This window comes from Prosopis cineraria, unplaced genomic scaffold, assembly GCF_029017545.1.
Source record: "Prosopis cineraria cultivar Desert tree isolate PC_DT_omini unplaced genomic scaffold, ASM2901754v1 PC3, whole genome shotgun sequence".
NCBI lineage: Eukaryota > Viridiplantae > Streptophyta > Magnoliopsida > Fabales > Fabaceae > Prosopis > Prosopis cineraria.
In genome coordinates, this window is record NW_026555334.1 from 46,924,965 (window position 1) to 46,946,454 (window position 21,490).

A 21,490-nucleotide genomic window follows, 5' to 3' on the forward strand; every position below is an offset into this window, starting at 1 on the left:
TTTTTTTATTATGGTTTGATAATGGAAGATGATTTTCAGTCCATATAAGTTATGGATCTAAACTCATTGACTCAAATAGGGTTACTGAGAGTTTTTTAAGGTATTTAAACATAAGATTAATGAGTTTACATGTTTTTATGGTTGTGGGGTCATTAATAGTCGAAAATGCCATTTATTATTATAGATATAGTTGGCTAGGGAGCCATAAATAATAATATAGGAGTTTAATGAAGCCATTGGAAACCAATGAGATTTAATGAACCCAATGGGTAAGCACAAGGTTGAAATTAAGGATATTAGGTATTTTCAAAGTGAAAATGTGAGAATGGAATTGTGTTCTTGACAATGTCAATGAGTTAAAATTTATTAATTGTAGATTTAAGCATTCAAGCACCATGTTTGGCTTGGAAATCAAGCTTGAAAGCTAAGCATTGAGAGGTAAATTTTTGACTTCTTAAAAGTTTGAAATAACTGGAGGAATCTTACTTCAGGTAGTTATTTGTTAATTGATTGTTAATTATAAAATATGCATGTTGGCATGTATGATTTGACTTTGAATATGAAAGCCCATTATGAGTCTTGACAATTGTTGAATTGTGAATGTACATGATGTTTTATTTTGATTTGAAATGTGAAATTGAAGTCAAGATGATTTTCAAAATCATGAACATGCATGTATTTTGGGATGAGAAGTGTGGTATGATGTGATGTGATTATTGTTTTATTGATGAAGAAAATTGATGATCTAGTAAAGAGAAAAATGGTTGTGAAAACATTATGGATGCTTACTTGAGTAGTGTATTAACGTGAGCCCAACATACTAATAATGGATAAATGAAATTGTGAAATGGGTGAGCATCACATATAGCATAATAAGTTAGCGAAAGTTTGCCTAAGGGAAAGAGTAGTTAGAATATATATGGTATTTTTGGCTACTTTCCAGTGCATAAGGGTATAGCATTATCTCATAGCTTGTCGAGGAACTAGAACCTAGCTATCTCTACCAAATTATTGAGGAGGTTGGCTTAGAGTATATGACACCCCAAAGATTCGAGAGTGAGGAAAACCATGGTTCGAGAGTGAGTCCTGTGATCTTTGGTCAGGTCACATCTCACAATTGATGAGTTTGGTTAATCTAGTCATACATATAGAACCTTGTTTGATGTTAAAATCCATGATTTCCATCAGAAGATATAAGGAGGGTATAAGGTAGTTTGATCATGCTTATGTATATGATGTGTCATATGGTTGTTTAAGTTTGTGATAAGCCATGAAAATAATTTGGTATTGTTATTGATAAGTGCCTTAAAGCATCTAACTTAATTCACAATGGTGCCTGGGACCTTCAATCAATCCAACCTTTAATGTCTAATACTACTTTATCTTGTATTAGAAATCTTCATATTCATGTACATTCATCTTCTAACTCAGTTGTGTGGATAGGTGCAAGGAATGGCAAATATGCCTCTAAGATTGGCTATAAACTTGAGTAAATAAGAGCTCACCCTGTCACTTCCCAATCCCGAGCACGTCTAATGCTTTTTCAGTGAGCCTTTGGAAACAAGTGTAGGAGCTAAAGAATCATCCAAAAGTCAAGCCCTTTGGAGGGCTCTCAATTGGTCCTTGGCAACCAAGGATGCTCTCCACTCTCAAAAATGTTCTACATATCCCATTTGTCTTATTTGCCACCCATACCCTGAAACCATCGAGCATATGATGTTTTTCCGCAATTGAATGAGGAGAATTTAGTTTGTCACTTACTTAGATTTACAATTAATCCCATATCAATATCATCATTTAAAAGTTGGTGTGGCCATTATCTGTCTGATAAGAGTCCTATTGGTGCATTTGAGAAAGCTTATATAGCCTGTCCTTGTTGGAATATGTAACATCCTGATTTTTATATAATAAAGAAATTGTGGAATTTAGGTTTTGAGGAAAAAAATAATAATAATAGGAATTTATATTATTTGAGGTTATTTAGAAATAATATTATGATTAGGTATTTAATTATGAATTTAAAAATTTAAATTTAAAACCACATAAGTAATATTTAGTTAAGATATAATACATAAATAATTTTTTTTATGTGTGTGTTAAAAAAAAAGAGAAGGTAGAAGGAACAAAAAAAAGGGGGGGTGGAAGGTTGTTGTTTCTAAGTCCCACATTGGTTAGATGAGGGAAGAGAAGAGGTGCCTTCATGTATAAAAAGGAGGGGGTGTGTGCATTAGGAAGCATGAGAGGCTAAGATGCAATTTAGAGAAAATTGCAACTTTGGGCCCAAAGGTTTGAATAATTAAATTCAAACCTATAGTTTTTTTTTAATATAATTTTGGGACTCACAATCCCATTTTTATATTATTTTTCTCTCTTCCTCTCATGTTGCTCGGCGTTTTCTCGCAAGGGGGGATTATTTTCTTTTTTCTTCAGGTATGTTCTAACTTTCCTGTTTAGATTAGCATTTAAAAATTTATTTAATTACAAAATTAATTTTATAGTTATTTTCTAAATAATATTAGCTTTCTAGTGATATGATTATTTTGTAGGATAGAGTAAATATTTTGATTAGGATTTTTCTATAGGATAGTTAATCTGATGATATGATGGATTAAAAATATAGGTTAAAATTCTTAGGGATATAGTAAATATTATAGAATATTTTCTTAAGGTTGAAACTCATGTTTAAGAATTTTTGAGTTAAAATCTAGATCTATATGGTTGAATTTATGTGGAATCTGAGATGTAGGGATAAATCTATGATTATTAAATATTTATTTAAGTATGAATAGGTATTTTTGAGGTTATAGAAAGGTGATTTGAGGCTTCAGGATAATTTTAAAATTTTTAATTTATTTTTGGATGAATTTTTAGAATGTAGAAGGATGAAATTGTGATACTAGAAGTGAATTGAGGATAAAAAAAAATAGTTCATTAGGGTACGAGAATTTTAGAAAAGAATTTGGGAAGTTAAATAAGGCATAAATCTTAAATTAGTGTTAATATGGACTATAGATTTAAGACTTTCTAACTCTTTAAATTAGAGTTATTTATTTTAATGTAAAATTAATATATAGTATTGTGAAATAATTATGTAGATTATATTGACAAAGATAGTGGTGAAAAAGGAGTTGTGAAGGGGAACTTGTTATTCAAGACACAAGGTAACCATTATTAATGTGTTGTGATGAGTGTGTTTGTGAATGGTTATGTGTTGTTTTGTTGTTTGGAAAAATTATGAATTATTAAAAATAAATACTGTATATACTTGTTTGAAATTATTGCCAAGTGGGTTAAAAATTTATTTTTGTTTATCATGATGAGATATTATTGTTCGGATATATTCCTGTTTGGATATTTGAATGATGCATGACTTGTCAGGGTATTTTAATGTATGGTGTTAATGGGAATTTCTGTTCGGTTAATTATTACCACGTGGTAAGCCCTCATTGGACCCAATGAGTGGCGTGTCGCTTGGTCCAACTCACCTTTGGCCGGGTGATTTGGCGTCCGAGCATGGTGAAAGGAGGATATAAGGTGCAGTCATGCAATTAAATACTTGTTCGGTTTGTTTGAAAATATTGTTCGGTTAAATGTTTTGTGTGCCCACTTAGCAATCGCATGATTAGTTACATCCGCATGCATCATTACATATTAATTTTTGGTTACTGAGACTTTTAAGTCTCATTCCCCGTGGTTAATATTTTTACAGGAGCGAATCCGGCCGAGAAAGCACCAGAGGTGTAATTATGGTGTATGAGACACCATCTTTTACGTTGCCTCTTATTTTGGATTATACAATGTATCTTGTGCCAACTTAGGACATATCTTGTCTATGGAGCATGTAAACTCTAATCCTTTTTATTAAATGCATTTATATGTCCAAGAGGATTATGTCTGTCCCTTTTGATTCATGACCTAATTTAAATAACATGCTATGAGGATCATGTCTGTCCCTCATGGTTCTAATTGCTTTTTGAGATATTTTAAGACCTGTGGTATATTGTCTTGGATGTATCATGGTAGAAATTTTTCTACCATGATAAGGGTATGATAAGGGTTCAATGAAAAAAAAAATAATTTCTTGAATTAATAACTTGTGAAAAATCGGTTTGTAAATTTGAGGGTGTTACATATTGGTATCAGAGCATATAGTCGGTTGGCAATATACATTGTTATGGTGCTTCTCATTGTATGGCCATGATATAGCTAGGCTAATTTTATTATTTATATCTTGTATCCTTTAGGAGGGGAGAGAAAATGCCTGTTACTCGTGGTAACTCAGGATTCCAACATGAGCACCTGCCACCGCCACTGCCAAATGAGGAGCCTGACTTGGCGGAATTAAGAATGCTTGTAAAAACATTAACAGACAAGGTTCAAGGATACGAACAAGAGTTGACGGAGCTAAAGAGGCAAAAGGTAACTGAAAATGGAGATAGGGCTCATGTTGAGAGTCATGTGGGGGAAGGCAGTTCCTCACATCCTGCCACTCTAAGAGATCATGAGTCTAGAAGGAAAGAAATTAGGCAGGAGGAACAGAGAGCCCCACCGACCATTACTGATGTGTGGGAAACTGTTAGGAAGTTTAACCCTCCTACGTTTGATGGTAACCTTAAACCATCCGTGGTAGAGGAATGGGTGAAGAGACTCGAATCCATCTTTCGAGTAGTCACATGCACCAGCAATCAAAAAGTACAAGTAGCATTAGTGCTCCTAGTGAAAGGAGCAAGAGATTGGTGGGAGACAGCAGGGCCCAGGGATGATTCTACACTCACCTGGGAGGAATTCAAGGAAAAATTATTCAGGCATTACTTTCCATCAGAGTTAAGGTCTGAGAAGGAAGCGGAATTCCATGCCTTTAAGCAAGGGAACCTCGATGAGGACACATTCATTGCTAAGTTTCAGGAGTTATCTAGATACTCCACGTACCTGCAGTATAGGGATGATTCCGAATGGAAGGCTAAGCGCTTATTGGAGAAGGCTAGACCAGAATTGAGGGAACAATTGGCTCATCTAGATATCCGAGATTATGATGAAATGTGCATAAAACTACAAGTAGTAGCTCGCAGTAAGAAGGAGGTTGAGAGAGAGAAGAGGGGTTATTCATATAGTAGACCCCCAACCTACCCTCGACCCACCGGAGGCATTATGAAGAAAAACCATCAGGGTTCGAGTAGCTCATGGAACCAAGGAAGGCAGAAGGGTCCATTTCAAAGGGGCCAAGGACAGAGGAGCTATCATAGTAGTTATTACGGGTCACAGAGGAGCCCAACAGTATCTACCCCTGCCCCGAGTACAGCGAGCTCTCAACAGTGCACTAAATGCGGGCGTCGTCATTTCGGACAGTGCTGGATCTGTTACATTTGTGGGAAACCCGGTCACATTGCAAAGTTTTGTGGGGACAACCAGGGCTCAAATATGAAGAACCCTTCCCAACATCCTACTGTCTCTGGTCGTGTGTTTGCTCTTACTCAGGACACCATGAACTCCCCAGATGCCATTAGAGGTAACATCAAAATCCTTCATCATGATATTGTTGCACTATTTGATTCGGGTGCTACACACTCTTTTATTTCTGAAACTTGTGTAAAGAACCTTGATTTGCCTGTGTGTATTTTACCGTTTGATATGAATGTGTCTACTCCTGCGGGAGAATCTGTGAGGACCGCTAAGGCATGCCTTAACCTAGTAGTCGAGTTTAAAAATAGGAAAACAACTATGGACTTAATTATCCTACCACTGAGAGGTATGGATGTAATTGTGGGAATGAATTGGATGGCTGCAAATGGTGCTATCCTAGATTGTAGAGAGAGGAGTGTGTCTTTATCTTCTTTGTCGGTGACCCCAGTCGAGACTCAAGATCATGTTTTCTTGTCGGCGGCGCAAGTTGATAGATGTATGAAGAAGGGTTGCCAGGCCTACATGGTTTTCTTCTCTATCCAAGCTGAGATTGATGAAGGCGTGAAGAATATCCCAATTGTCAAAGAATTTGCGGATGTATTTCCAGACGAAGTCTCCGGTTTACCCCCAAAGCGCGAGGTAGAGTTCTCAATTGAATTGGTACCCGGTACAGGGCCAATTTCTAAGGCTCCTTATCGGATGTCCCCTTCAGAGTTAGCAGAACTGAAAAAGCAAATCGAAGAGCTACTTGAGAAGGGTTTCATCAGACCGAGTGTTTCACCTTGGGGATCTCCAGTCCTTTTTGTAAAGAAGAAGGACGGAAGCCTCCGATTGTGCATTGATTATAGACAATTGAACAAAGTAACCATCAAGAACAAATATCCACTTCCGAGAATCGATGATTTGCTGGATCAGCTTGTGGGATCCGCAGTTTTCTCAAAGATTGACTTAAGGTCAGGGTACCACCAATTGAGAGTGAGAGCAGAGGATATACCTAAGACAGCATTTCGGACGAGATATGGGCATTATGAATTCATGGTGATGCCGTTTGGACTTACGAATGCTCCTGCGGTATTCATGGATTACATGAATAGGATCTTTCGACCCTATTTAGATAAGTTTGTAGTAGTGTTTATTGATGACATTCTTATTTATTCAAAGGATGAGGAGGCTCATGGTGAACATTTAAGAATCGTCTTGCAAGTTTTGAGGGAACATAAGCTTTATGCCAAATTAAGCAAGTGTGAATTTTGGCTCCAAGAAGTAAAGTTTTTGGGCCATGTTGTGTCCAGAGATGGAGTTGCGGTGGATCCTAGCAAGATTGATGCAGTGATGAAGTGGGAACAGCCAAAATCTGTTACAGAGATACGAAGCTTTTTAGGTCTAGCAGGTTATTATCGTCGCTTTATTAAGGGATTTTCGCAAATTGCGATGCCCTTAACTAAGCTAACTAAGAAGGATGCCCCATTTATTTGGACTGACAAATGTGAAGCTGCTTTCCAAGAATTGAAAAAGAGGTTAACCACTACTCCAGTATTGACTATTCCTGACCCTGTGGTGCCGTACACTCTGTACACTGATGCTTCTTTAAAGGGTTTAGGATGTGTTTTGATGCAAAATGACCGAGTGGTTGCCTATTCCTCCAGACAGTTGAGACCACACGAGGAAAATTACCCTACTCATGATTTGGAGTTAGCTGCAGTTGTGTTTGCTCTAAAGATATGGAGACACTACTTGTATGGATCTAAGTTTCAAATCTTCAGTGACCATAAGAGCCTGAAGTATTTATTTGATCAAAAAGAGCTTAATATGAGGCAGCGACGATGGATGGAATTTCTAAAGGATTATGACTTTGAATTACATTACCATCCGGGTAAGGCTAACGTGGTAGCTGATGCCTTAAGTAGAAAGACTATTCATGCTGCACATTTGATGGTTCATGAATATCATTTATGGAACAGTTTTCATGATGTTCCAGTAGATGTGATTGAACATCAAATGGCCGCACTCCAGGTAGCAGACTTTGAGAGCAAATTCTGGGAAGATCTCAGAGTCTCACAGCAAAGTGATGACTACTTAAGGAATATAAGGAAGGAGATAGTGGTAGGTAAGGCCCCAAATTTTACCATCTCTGAGGACACAGTGATGAAGTATAAAGGTAGAGTTTGTGTACCTAATGATCCAAGATTGAGGAATATCCTTTTAGAAGAAGCTCATAGGAGCAAATATACAATTCATCCCGGTATAACTAAAATGTACCATGATTTGAAGCGAGGTTGGTGGTGGCCAGGAATGAAGAAAGATGTAACTGAATTTGTTTCTAGATGTTTAACGTGTCAGAAGATAAAGATAGAACATCAGAAGCCAGCTGGAACACTGCAACCGTTAGATATTCCAAAGTGGAAATGGGATGATATTTCTATGGATTTCATCACTGGACTGCCAAGAACACCCTCGAGTAAGGATGCTATTTGGGTGATAGTAGACCGACTCACCAAATCAGCTCACTTTTTGGCGATCAAGTTTACCTCTACATTAGAGAAATTTGCTGAGATATACATTAAGGAGATAGTTAGACTTCATGGTATACCCTCTAGAATTGTGTCAGATCGTGACCCAAGGTTCACTTCAAACTTTTGGGGTGCGCTACAGAAGGCTATGGGTACCAGACTGAGTTTTAGCACCGCATACCACCCCCAAACAGATGGACAAACAGAGAGGACGATCCAGACTTTGGAGGACATGTTGAGAGCTTGTGCCATTGAACTACCAGGTAGTTGGGATAATCATTTGCCATTAGCTGAATTTGCTTATAATAACAGCTATCATTCTAGTATTGGGATGGCGCCTTATGAGGCCTTGTATGGAAGGAAGTGTAGATCGCCTTTATGTTGGACAGAATTAAGTGAGAGGAGTATCATTGGTCCAGAAATTGTAGAGCAAACCACCCAGAAGATTGCAATGATTAAGCAAAAATTGCTAACCGCTCAGAGCCGACAGAAGAGCTATGCTGATAAGAGGAGACGGCCGTTAGAGTTTGAAGTAGGAGATCATGTATTTTTGAAGGTTTCTCCAGTGACAGGCATTGGTAGATCCATTAAGGCAAAGAAATTGACACCTAGATTTATGGGCCCGTATGAGATCTTGGAGCGAATTGGATCTACTGCATATAGAGTTGCATTACCTCCACAGATTGCAGGTATCCATAATGTGTTCCACGTATCACAGTTGAAGAAGTACAACCCGGATCCCTCCCATGTTATTGAACCTGAAGAAGTAGAATTGAGGGAGAATTTGACCTTTAGATCCGAACCGGAGCGAATTGAGGACTTTAAGGACAAACAACTACGCAATAAGACCATCCGACTCGTGAAGGTGATTTGGAAGGGTGGAGCCCTAGGTGATGCTACTTGGGAGACCGAGGAGAGTATGAGGCGAGATTATCCACATTTATTTGCTTAGGTACATAGTTTCTAAGCTTATCTATTAAATTTTGAGGACAAAATTTCTAAAAGGAGGGGAGAATTGTAACATCCTGATTTTTATATAATAAAGAAATTGTGGAATTTAGGTTTTGAGGAAAAAAATGATAATAATAGGAATTTATATTATTTGAGGTTATTTAGAAATAATATTATGATTAGGTATTTAATTATGAATTTAAAAATTTAAATTTAAAACCACATAAGCAATATTTAGTTAAGATATAATACATAAATAATTTTTTTTATGTGTGTGTTAAAAAAAAAGAGAAGGTAGAAGGAACAAAAAAAAGGGGGGGTGGAAGGTTGTTGTTTCTAAGTCCCACATTGGTTAGATGAGGGAAGAGAAGAGGTGCCTTCATGTATAAAAAGGAGGGGGTGTGTGCATTAGGAAGCATGAGAGGCTAAGATGCAATTTAGAGAAAATTGCAACTTTGGGCCCAAAGGTTTGAATAATTAAATTCAAACCTATAGTTTTTTTTTAATATAATTTTGGGACTCACAATCCCATTTTTATATTATTTTTCTCTCTTCCTCTCACGTTGCTCGGCGTTTTCTCGCAAGGGGGGATTATTTTCTTTTTTCTTCAGGTATGTTCTAACTTTCCTGTTTAGATTAGCATTTAAAAATTTATTTAATTACAAAATTAATTTTATAGTTATTTTCTAAATAATATTAGCTTTCTAGTGATATGATTATTTTGTAGGATAGAGTAAATATTTTGATTAGGATTTTTCTATAGGATAGTTAATCTGATGATATGATGGATTAAAAATATAGGTTAAAATTCTTAGGGATATAGTAAATATTATAGAATATTTTCTTAAGGTTGAAACTCATGTTTAAGAATTTTTGAGTTAAAATCTAGATCTATATGGTTGAATTTATGTGGAATCTGAGATGTAGGGATAAATCTATGATTATTAAATATTTATTTAAGTATGAATAGGTATTTTTGAGGTTATAGAAAGGTGATTTGAGGCTTCAGGATAATTTTAAAATTTTTAATTTATTTTTGGATGAATTTTTAGAATGTAGAAGGATGAAATTGTGATACTAGAAGTGAATTGAGGATAAAAAAAAATAGTTCATTAGGGTACGAGAATTTTAGAAAAGAATTTGGGAAGTTAAATAAGGCATAAATCTTAAATTAGTGTTAATATGGACTATAGATTTAAGACTTTCTAACTCTTTAAATTAGAGTTATTTATTTTAATGTAAAATTAATATATAGTATTGTGAAATAATTATGTAGATTATATTGACAAAGATAGTGGTGAAAAAGGAGTTGTGAAGGGGAACTTGTTATTCAAGACACAAGGTAACCATTATTAATGTGTTGTGATGAGTGTGTTTGTGAATGGTTATGTGTTGTTTTGTTGTTTGGAAAAATTATGAATTATTGAAAATAAATACTGTATATACTTGTTTGAAATTATTGCCAAGTGGGTTAAAAATTTATTTTTGTTTATCATGATGAGATATTATTGTTCGGATATATTCCTGTTTGGATATTTGAATGATGCATGACTTGTCAGGGTATTTTAATGTATGGTGTTAATGGGAATTTCTGTTCGGTTAATTATTACCACGTGGTAAGCCCTCATTGGACCCAATGAGTGGCGTGTCGCTTGGTCCAACTCACCTTTGGCCGGGTGATTTGGCGTCCGAGCATGGTGAAAGGAGGATATAAGGTGCAGTCATGCAATTAAATACTTGTTCGGTTTGTTTGAAAATATTGTTCGGTTAAATGTTTTGTGTGCCCACTTAGCAATCGCATGATTAGTTACATCCGCATGCATCATTACATATTAATTTTTGGTTACTGAGACTTTTAAGTCTCATTCCCCGTGGTTAATATTTTTACAGGAGCGAATCCGGCCGAGAAAGCACCAGAGGTGTAATTATGGTGTATGAGACACCATCTTTTACGTTGCCTCTTATTTTGGATTATACAATGTATCTTGTGCCAACTTAGGACATATCTTGTCTATGGAGCATGTAAACTCTAATCCTTTTTATTAAATGCATTTATATGTCCAAGAGGATTATGTCTGTCCCTTTTGATTCATGACCTAATTTAAATAACATGCTATGAGGATCATGTCTGTCCCTCATAGTTCTAATTGCTTTTTGAGATATTTTAAGACCTGTGGTATATTGTCTTGGATGTATCATGGTAGAAATTTTTCTACCATGATAAGGGTATGATAAGGGTTCAATGAAAAAAAAATGATTTCTTGAATTAATAACTTGCGAAAAATCGGTTTGTAAATTTGAGGGTGTTACAGAATACATGGAAAACCAAATTTGCATCAATATGTAGTGCCGTTGCATTAAATCCTGTTCATGCTTTGAATGTAACCGAAGCTGTTGTAGAGGAATTCTAGTCTAGCTTGCAAATAGCCTACACTCCTATTGCTAAATCTCATGCATCCCACAGGCGTTGGCTTCCCCCCTTGAATTAGGTGCAGCCAAAATTAATTGTGATGGTGCATTCACTCCCTCTTCTGGTCAAGCTGCCATTGGTGTTATCTAATATGATCTCTTGGGTTCTTTTATTAAAGGTTGGTTTGAGCGAGTGAATGTAAAATCTAGCTTCATGTCAAAGCTTCTTGCATGCCAGAAAGCTGTCAATATAGCTTTGGATTTCAGCAACCAAAAAGTAATAGCAAAAACTGATTGCCTAGACTTGTTTAGAGCTCTGTCATAGATAGATCTTTCCTACTACCTAGTCTTACCATGGAATGCTTGGAGATTTGTTTAAGAGCCTTGAGTCAAATACTTTTATTTCCTTTTTTGTTTGTCAAATGTGAAGGCAAATTTACTATTGATTGGTTGGCAGCCTTTTCTTTGAAGGGTGTGGACTCAAATGAGTGGCTTCCTAGTGTCTCACTCCCTCTTTCATCTAACCTACTTAATGACTCGACCTGCTTGGAGACCTCTTTCTAGCAACCCATTCTTCAAAGAGATAGAGAAGGAATTGGTTAATTTGTTGGTTATCTCGTTTTTTGTTTCTCATTTCCTTCTTGAAGTCTCTACCCTTGACTCGTTACTTTCCCTTGTTGAACTTTGTCCGCACTTGGTTTGGATGAGTTTCCATGAATGAATGAAGGACCCTAATTATTTTAAAAAATAAAGTTTAAAATAGATCATATAACATTTACAATTTATTTTCAAAAATAATATTAAAAACTATTTTAAAAGACTTTATAAGAGCTTTCATAAAATGTTCTGCATAACTTAACAATAAGTTTTATATTTAAAAATAATTATAATCCCTATGATTATTTAAATTGAATTATTTAAGAAGACATTAATTTAATTTTTTAAACAAAGATACATTACATGCAACTTAATTGTCACAAAACAGCTTTCACATGTACATGTATGTCTTACAAGTGATAGGCACAAATGATCGAATAGTATACAAAATAAACAATTATTTTAGACAACTAAATACAAATTTTATTTCTATATTAAAAAATGGGGGTGTGGGACTGGGAGTGGATATTGGTGACATCCATACGAACGAGTAGCTGCATTAATTGTCTGGATCTGGAGGAGCATCCGCGGCTCCATTAGAGTCAGAAGGCGAAACAGGAGCGAATGGAACAAAACCCCTCCCACCAAATATTGGTCTCATATATTTATCGTCAAATTTCCTCCAAAAGTAGTGAACCGTCGACGTCGGATGACTTATCAGTAAACTTAGGCTGCTTCTCCTCCGATCTGACTGATTGTCGCCCTGGTTACTAGGACCAGCATTTTCAAGGAACAAGAATCTCAAATCCTCCGCATTTTCAGTGGATTCAGAAATCGCTTGTTTTGAATCCCTCAGCTGCACCGCCTGAATCAAGGACTTTGTTATGGAACCAAACACCTTCATTTGCAATGGGAGGTTTCATGTTAATACCATATTTGATCGTGCCGTGATGCGGTTCATATTTACACAAAACGAAACCCACCGCGGTACTGAATAACACAACGACTATGGTAGAGGTGATAACCACTGCACATGCTTGAGTGGACCCTCTCTCTTTCTCAAACTGCAATTCGAAGTAGCCCAGGTAAATGTCTGTCTTGAGGGTTGAACTTAAAAGGCATATAGTCTTTAAAAAGAATGAACTTGACATGACATCTACTAACCTGGTAATAACACAAGGCGATAGTCACCGCGCCTCTCAATAGGCCTGCCCACCATATTATAAACTGACATTTTTTAACATTTCATCAGAAATCAAATGAGGTCAACTGAGCTAACAACACGGAGAACTAGTGAATTTGAAGTACTAAATGACCTGCGATCGAAAATTTATTTTGGAACTCTCTTGTGTCTTGATGCAGTTTTTAATGTTTACAATAGGAAACACAAAAGCTGCCCTACCAATCAGCACTAACGCCATGAAAGTTGCGCTGACAGCAATTGAAGTCCCTACGCTGCTCCCAAAATATAGTAAGGCAACAATTTAGAAAACTTTTAGCGCACCACTGGCTCCTCCGTTAAAGTTAGAGAGTGAAGTAGAAAATCTGTTACCTTGCGTTACGGGTTTTCCATTAAAGTTACTGGCTGGTTTTTGCTTTAGTCAATATATATGAAATAGGAAGTTCTCAGTTACCTTGCGTTGCTGGTTTTCCATTTTTCAAGATCCAAAGCATCCATGCCAACATATACAAATATAAAAGTTTCTGCGATGAATGAGATAGTTGCAAAAGCATGCCTGCAATCATGAAAGTAGTTCAATCAGGCGCATTCACTAACTAAAGCTATCCAAAGCATCCATGCCAACATGGACAAATATAAGTGCAATCATGAAAGTAGTCAAAAAATAAAGTTTGACATAGTAAAGAAAAAGAAAACAAGAGAAGAACAGCTGTAATAGAATGATATGATTTCATTAAACTTTGCAACCGAACTTCCAATCTTATCCTTTCCTTCATAACTGGTTAACGATTAACATTAGTATGCCTTAACTAAAGGGGAGTTAAAGATCATTTCCTTACTTGGTAGTAATCCTTGAGCTTTCTGTAACGTTGTGCCATGTGTAGTGGGACATGACAATGCCACAAAAGAAAATTGTCAAAATCCCACTCAGACTCAAAAGCTGCAAAAGCCAGAACTTTTTATAGCTTAGAATTATAAAGCAAATATTAACCAAAAAAAAAAAATTTCAAAGCAAATAATTTCACTGCCTTGCTCTATGCTACTGCCATTCAGTAGGGAAAAGCTATCTCTATATCCTCTTGCACTTTTGCCAGTAAATTCTCTAATTTTGATTCTCTACTGTTATTTTTGTCTTACATGCATAAATTCAATTGCGTTCAGCCAAATATCATGATGAGGCTAAGATATAATTAGAGTGTGTATGAAGCTTTTTCATGTAACCTAAACACATAAAACACCCATTTTCTTTTCAAAGACGACAAAATTTTACAACTGCGTTTTTATAGAGGATATGGTTGAGGTACCTCAGCAATCATGTATGATAAATAAGCCATAAGCATCATGAGCGCAACTTCACGATCTGTAGAATGCCTGTTAATAAAAGGAAATGTGTCAAATAGCACAAAAAAGCTTAACATGATTTCATAAAAGTAGGTTACTCTTACTTGTGAGTGTTTCCTGTTGTGTTTTGATATTGAAAGTAAATTGCTTAAAAAGATTTCGTATTCTTTCAAAGCCGGATGAGAGCGGAGATCAGATTCCATTGCTAAAAGCTAGTGCTGTTTACATTACAGTTATACAGTGAAACAGAGAGGACACAACTGATGAAATCCGTGCGTTTTTTCACCTTTTACCCCTAATTGTCCCATTCTATGGTTAATCATTTTCCTTGAACTTCCAAATTCACTCCAAATCTAACAACAATAGAAAAGTTTATAATAAAAGAAGTATTATATAGTCCTACCAGATTTAGGAGGGCAAATTTTTTTTTTTTTTTTTAACTTCAGTTGCAAAGGACGCTAGGAAGCATTTTAGGAATATACAATTTAGGAGCCGTTTGTTTAAACTTTTTTGAAAAATGAATCAATTTTTCTTTTCCAAAAATAAGTAGATCAAATTTTTAAACATTATTAAAATATAAAAAATCATATTTCTAATTATTTTGAGAAACTATTTTAAATAGCCTATGATTAGTTTAAAAAGTATTTTCAAATGAAATGCACTATTTATATTGTAACCAAACAAAAAATTAACTTCTTTTGATAAAATCTATAAACAATTAATCACTTTTAAAGATGATTTGAAAATCATTTATTCTTTAAACTTAAAAATGTCCTTAATTGCTAAACAGTTAAATGCACTTGTGTAAGGTCACACATACATACAGATTTATATAAGAGCAACATAAATATTCATACCTTCCAAAATAAAGTGTTTTAATAGTAAAAGCACTCAAAAGGCCAACCTGAGAAAAGCATGATATTGCAAGTCAGAAGAGAAATGAAACTCCGTTTTCCAAAGACCAACAATTTAATGTTTAGTTTGCAGGGACTCTGTGACTGGTTGGGGAACAGTGATCATAAGAGACCCAAGCAGGCATTAGCGAACTAGTTTACAATTCTAAAAATCCATTGATACACAGACACAGCCTACAGGGCTTTCAGAAAGCATACTTGGTGCGCTGGTTAGACCGAAGAGTTCAGATTATATATTAAATAACACCTAATGAGATGAATAACCTCATGTAGAAGACAAGTAACTTCTGAAGGAGAAATTATGATGCAGCTTTACATTCAGTACACACAATTTCTCACTATGACTCCCAATAAATTTGTTAAGCAGCACATGCACATTCACTTAGGTGGCAGTCTGGCACATATTTAGCAGACATCCTAATTAATTTCCCAACTAGTACTTCGAAACCTAGTCACTAGAAATTTATGGAAGAAATTTCATAAATATTTATATATACATATTATTCACGCACATGTTATGACATAACCAAAATGCTTGAGTTTTTTCTAAATAAGATTGGTTTTTAAGTACTTAGAACCTTAGCAAACAACACGTTCAGTAATACTTACAGATATACCGAGGGCAGTGCTAGTGAGGAAGAGGTAGAGAAATGTCCCCAACAATGTCAGGGCTGTAGTAGCACTAATGCTGCTGAAGTCAAGGGACTGGACTGAATTATAAAGTACAATAGAGGTTGCATCATTTACAACTCCCTCCCCAAATACAACGCTGTATAGGAAGGGTGTTTCATCTTGACTGAGAACCTTAACCGAAGAAAGAAGAAGAAAGCATGAAATTCACGTATCATTTTTTTTTTCCAAAAACAAAATTTGATAAAAGGATATACCTGCAATGTACAAACTGAATCAGTTGCTGAGAATATGGCCCCGATGGCTTCACATGTATGGGTTCATGAACAATTAGAATAGAAGGATAAATGATGACCGCTTTAAAAAAAGAGGGAGAGTTATAAACATGGAAATCAAGTTTTGTGCACTTAAGGGACCGATTACAGAACATAGTTGTCCCATTAAACTTCTAAACTGAACAGCCATTTTGTCGATATTTGGTCCCTAAATATCAAAAGTTTGTCGGAAGGTACTTAATTATGATTCTCAAGAAAATAAATGCTTGGGTTAAACAATAATCTTGCTTACCTAGGTAATCTTGCAGATTCAAGCTTAGACCTATCCTCCTGAGCAGAAAAAAGGCACCTGGAAAAGTTGCAGAAAAAACACAATTTTTATTACTTTATGAAACATACACTACATGCATAGATTGAAAAATTGATAGCAACATGTAAGTCTCTGAATAAGATTCTACACTTTGAGACCCAAAGTAACTAAATCTTAGGAGAACAAGGATCTCACCAAATGATATGAAGCAGAATGAAATAACAGTTCCACAGACTCCAAACAGTAGAATAGTTGAAAAATTCTTGAAGAACTGCTTCTTCTTCACTTGGAAACTATCATATAGTTAGAGGTGAATTAAATCAAGAAGAAAAGCACCACCAAAACCATACTAGAAAGAAACCACTAAAGACTTTAATACTCCCCTGGTCCTCCTATTTATAGGATACAGAAAAAAGATTAATTTATGTTATATTTATAGGGCATTTTACTATTTTTTATATTCATATTTACTTTTTTGCCTTTATTAAATGATAGAAACAATTACTAAAATTAACTCATTTTGTTCTTATTAGAAGATAGAGGTGAAAATTTATCAAATTTTAAGACAGAATTAATAAGGTTTAAAATTTTTCTTAGTTCCAATAAACTTTATTAAAAGTGACTTATAAATAGAACCAAAAAGAGTACTTCTTAACTCACAAATCTGACCTACATTACCAAGCTTCTAGATTAACAAGCTGGCACTTGACACTGTTATCAGGCGACAGAACATTTTAAATTGGACTTAAAACATGCAGTGCTTGTCCTGTTGTGTCATGTTCATATACACTTGCTTATAAGAAATGGTTTTAAATTTCAATGCTACATTATGTGATCTACAATGTAATGACTCCTCCTTTGTCACACCTGAGATCTAAAATCAGCCCGGTCAACTTCCGAGAATGATCCGTCTATAAAATCCTGGAATTATGGGAAAATTTAAATACAAAGACCAACAAATATTTTTCCCAAAATTAGGCGAAATTTTCGAACCTCCTTGGGTTAGGGTTATTATTCTTCCATGGGATCCTGTGGTACCAATTACCAAACAAAGTTTGTATAAGAGAGAAACTATACCCAGCATTAAAAATGATTGGAGGGAGCAAGTACAGAAAGAACAAGTCTTCGCTGAATTTGAAAAATTCAGTATTACTGAACTTGGTCACCAGCAAGACCACCACTCCAGAACACAACCCCTGTACCAAAACAAATGTTAAAAAAAAAAAAATGAAATAGCGGTACATTCAGAACATTTAGAGAGCAATCGAATAGGCCGAGAAAGCAGTACCAGAAGGAGTGCAGTGATGGATTCATTGGCCCACCGTTTCTCTTCGAGAAGGTGGCCGATAACGATGCAAGCGCAGAGAAGAGCGAAGAAAACACAGAGGGCGATAACGGTGCTGGTGTCGAGATATGAAGTAGAAAGTGGAAGTGGTGAGGAGGGAGGCGTGGCTTCAAGGAAAGCCATTTCGAGGAGAGTGTTACAGCAAGAGGTATCATTCGCAGGGAAGGATTCCCGGTGCTGAAAAGCAGTGATTCCAGCTCTGCGAGGCACAATTTCAATTTGTTGCTTAACATTTCAAGCATGGGATGTGATGACTGATGAGGAAGAGTGAGAAAGAATGTTAGTTGGATTGGAATGTTGGGAGACGCGGAAGAAGGCTGTTGGTTACGTAACCAAGGGATTATATCATGTGCCATTTCAACCCAAATTGATCCCATTTATTCATTTAATTAATTTTTAAATATTTTTAATATTATATTTATTAAATTATAAATATAGAAAAATTAATATTAAACGTGGATCATTTAAAATACATTTAAATAACTAATTTATAAAATTTATATATTTTTAATATTAAATTAAATCATTTAAATTATATTTGAATTATTCAGAGTCTGTCTGTCAAATTATAAAATTTTTTAATCTTAAATTAGACTGTTAGATTAAATTTGTATTGATCAAATTGATAAAAAACCGATTTATTAAAATTTTAAATTTTTTCATATTTTTATATTAATGAATATAATATTAAAAATTAATTTAAATGAATGGTAGGTAGAGTTAGGAAAATGGCCTGAGTCTTTAAATTTGATTTTTTATTTTTTATCTTGTTTTTAAAACTCAATCTTTATTTAAAAGGCTAACTATTTTTCATCATCCCACTTGACTGTAACACCGTTGCTCCGTCAACAATTGCCTAGAAATATAGCGTTAATTAAATTTGGAAAAGAATATGAATGTGTTTCGTTTTGCCGTGTATTGAGCAAGGGGGTTAGATATAGATGTGTCAGTCATATAGGTAAAATGAACGTGGTACAAACCTCTTCCAGCTAACACTTGCCATTAATGCTACGTGCTCTTACGTCTCTTCCAAATTCATAGAAATAGTACGTCCTGAAATTAGAAAGGCCAATATTGCATTGGAATATTATTTCACTGAAAGTTGAATGCATGCGTTACATGCAAATAGTTGCTTTAGACTGTGGTTGCTTGCAGATAACACAAGAACTTCTTGAAAGATTAATTCAGCCACGGAGACAGTTCCACGTGTCCAGTAAACCATTTAGAGAGAATATTTCTTTCAACAGTTGAAAACACCGAGAAGGAATTAATATTTGGTGTCATGCCTTAAGTCTATTTGTAGCTGTCAATGTGTACAATATCTCCTTTAATCCTAGGGGGGAGAGAGAGTATCTACACATTAAACTAATTTCATTCAAGATTCATCACTATCCCCACCTGCAAGTGCTTTTCTACTAATCCTTGACATTTCAGAATTCCCTCAGTTGTTAGATAGTTCTATTCTAATCCCTTTGAAATCAAATTTACCTGAAACCATCCTCATCCTTGATTTTTATTGTTAGAGCAGAGAAAAGTGTTTCCCATCCTGCCATGGGCAGCCTTAGATACCATAAGCAAGGGATAAAAAATGTTTTTGACGAGGAGAATATTGATGCTGGCGATTTCTTCTTTTGAACTTTTTAAGGGGCGAGGGAGTATAATCATCATGCAATGTTGGTAGGTAATGTCATAAGTGCCAGCGGGTGTTGGATAGGACGTTGTTATGTGTGTATAAGACTTACATGGGCTGAGAATTTTGGAGGCTGAATTGTCGGGGTTACTCACTGGTGTGGAAATGGCTATAAGAAGCTTTGGGTTGAGCTGGCTCCCAGGTTGTTGCTAGTTTAATCAGGATGCGCACTTTCCAGTTTATCCACTTGATCAGAGTTCTGTTGGAAAGAGACGGGCATATTTGTTTAAAGCATGACGATCATGAAGGGGTATGGTGGCTGATTGTTTGGCTGATGCAGTGCTGGAAAAGGGACAACGTAAACCCTAAAGACAAGGCAAAGGCAAAACGATCTTCTTGCAGAACAAAGGAAAGCAAGCAACCAGAATTTAAATTAAAAATTAAACCTGGAACAAATATTCTTGCCGCATTCTTCAAAGAGCCTAAATCAGTTATGTCCTGTGCCTGCTCTATTCAATGAAGGATGTGTGAGCTCCCAAAGCGTTTACATGAAAAACCAGGAAGGGAACTGGATCAAACATCAATTACAGTAACCAGTGATAACGTTAATAAAGCTGCATTGACTGTCTAATTACCTCTAAGAAGGTGATTTTTAGTTGATTGGTTGGGCGAGTAACAACGCTGAGAACCTCGTATCTGTTTCAACCAAAGAATCAGCCTGAAGTGGAAGATGTAGTTAACGACTACTATGGAAATTTATTTGAACCTTGGACAGAGTAACTTCAAATTTTTTCCCTCTTGGATACAGAGGAATCAAATATGCATGCAAAGCATATGTTTATAATGTCCGAGGTTCAGCTTCTCTTGCCAAAATTAATGTCAAAATTTAAAGTTCTATAATGCCCTCAATTTTATTGTCCTAAAAGATTCACTACGAAATCAATGATATGGTGAAGAAGCATATGTTCTCTAGATCTCACATGTTCTCTAAGCAAGAGCGTAACAAGAAAATAAGTAGGGAGTTCAATAATAAGAACACCCATCGGGTGATGCAGATCATGCAGCAAAAGTCTTTGGCTTTGCCTTGTCTCCATAAAAGAGAAAGTCCCGCATTATAATCCTACAAATGATCGAAGGGCAATTCAGCCCCAAAAAAAAAAAAAAATCACAAGGCATAAACCTTGCCACCCCAGGGAAAGAAAAATCTCAATATTAAGAAAATGTTGCAACATCAATATCAGAATGAGAAAAGGCAACATAACAGCAAACTTTCATCATCAGTTGGTCGGTGAATTTATCTCGGGTTTGTTGATGTCCTGGAACTCAGGTGGGACGCGAATGACAAACCCATTGCCATAAATTGAAACTAGGATTTCGTATCCTCAGTGCTAGAAAAGAGAGATTTGGAGGGAAGAGCTTCAGCTGAAGATTGCTCAAGTGGAAGTTGAGGAATTAGGATGATGCAGAGCAAAGAAATTGTGTAGCAAGTGCCTCTTGGAGGTCAGGTTGGAGTTGCGGTTAGAGATTACTGGCTTGGGGATGAAGGAGAAGGACTTGTAGATACTAGGATTTACAGGATTCGGGAAAGGGGACAGAGAAATGGCCATGAAAGACAACAAGTACAGTCATCACGTCCGTTATTAACTAGCGTGATCCCCGCGCGTTGCACGGGGATGGGCTAAGCAATTGTACGTCAGTATTGACAAAAGGAAATAACAAAAGGAAACGTAATAGAATAAATGAATTTATATTATGTTAGAATGTTTAACTGTCGTACTAATCAAACTTAGCATTAACCATACTTTAAATAAGATATGTAATGAACAACATAGGCCAAAAACAATTGTAACTGAATCCCTGATTTAATTTTGAACTTAGATTGCGTTTGAATGGGTGAATTTGAATTTAAAATATCATATTTAAAATCTCACATTTAAAATTTATACATTCTAAATTTTTTATTTAAATTATGTAAAAAATTTCAAATTATAATTATAA

General features: G+C 35.6%; 2 protein-coding genes across 2 annotated transcripts; one reads left to right on the plus strand and one right to left on the minus strand.

Moving 5' to 3' along the window:
* Window positions 1-4,920: 4,920 nt before the first annotated feature.
* Window positions 4,921-11,033, plus strand: LOC129307339 (uncharacterized). The gene is made up of 3 exons (XM_054948269.1): window positions 4,921-5,506; window positions 10,138-10,203; window positions 10,752-11,033. Exons 1-3 carry the CDS (start codon window positions 5,038-5,040, stop codon window positions 10,784-10,786), a joined length of 570 nt encoding a protein of 189 aa, XP_054804244.1. The 5' UTR covers window positions 4,921-5,037; the 3' UTR covers window positions 10,787-11,033.
* A 1,169-nt stretch (window positions 11,034-12,202) lies between these two features.
* On the minus strand, window positions 12,203-18,912 carry LOC129305858 (sodium/hydrogen exchanger 1-like). The gene is made up of 15 exons (XM_054946020.1): window positions 18,843-18,912; window positions 17,806-18,061; window positions 17,595-17,713; window positions 16,713-16,810; window positions 16,500-16,556; window positions 16,190-16,236; window positions 15,912-16,106; window positions 15,246-15,292; window positions 14,352-14,418; window positions 13,887-13,987; window positions 13,502-13,603; window positions 13,184-13,322; window positions 13,032-13,094; window positions 12,851-12,931; window positions 12,203-12,765 (listed from the first exon to the last, which is right to left on the minus strand). The coding sequence occupies exons 1-15, from the start codon at window positions 18,863-18,865 to the stop codon at window positions 12,427-12,429; spliced, it is 1,734 nt and encodes a 577-aa protein (XP_054801995.1). The 5' UTR covers window positions 18,866-18,912; the 3' UTR covers window positions 12,203-12,426.
* Between the last annotated feature and the right edge of the window lie 2,578 nt (window positions 18,913-21,490).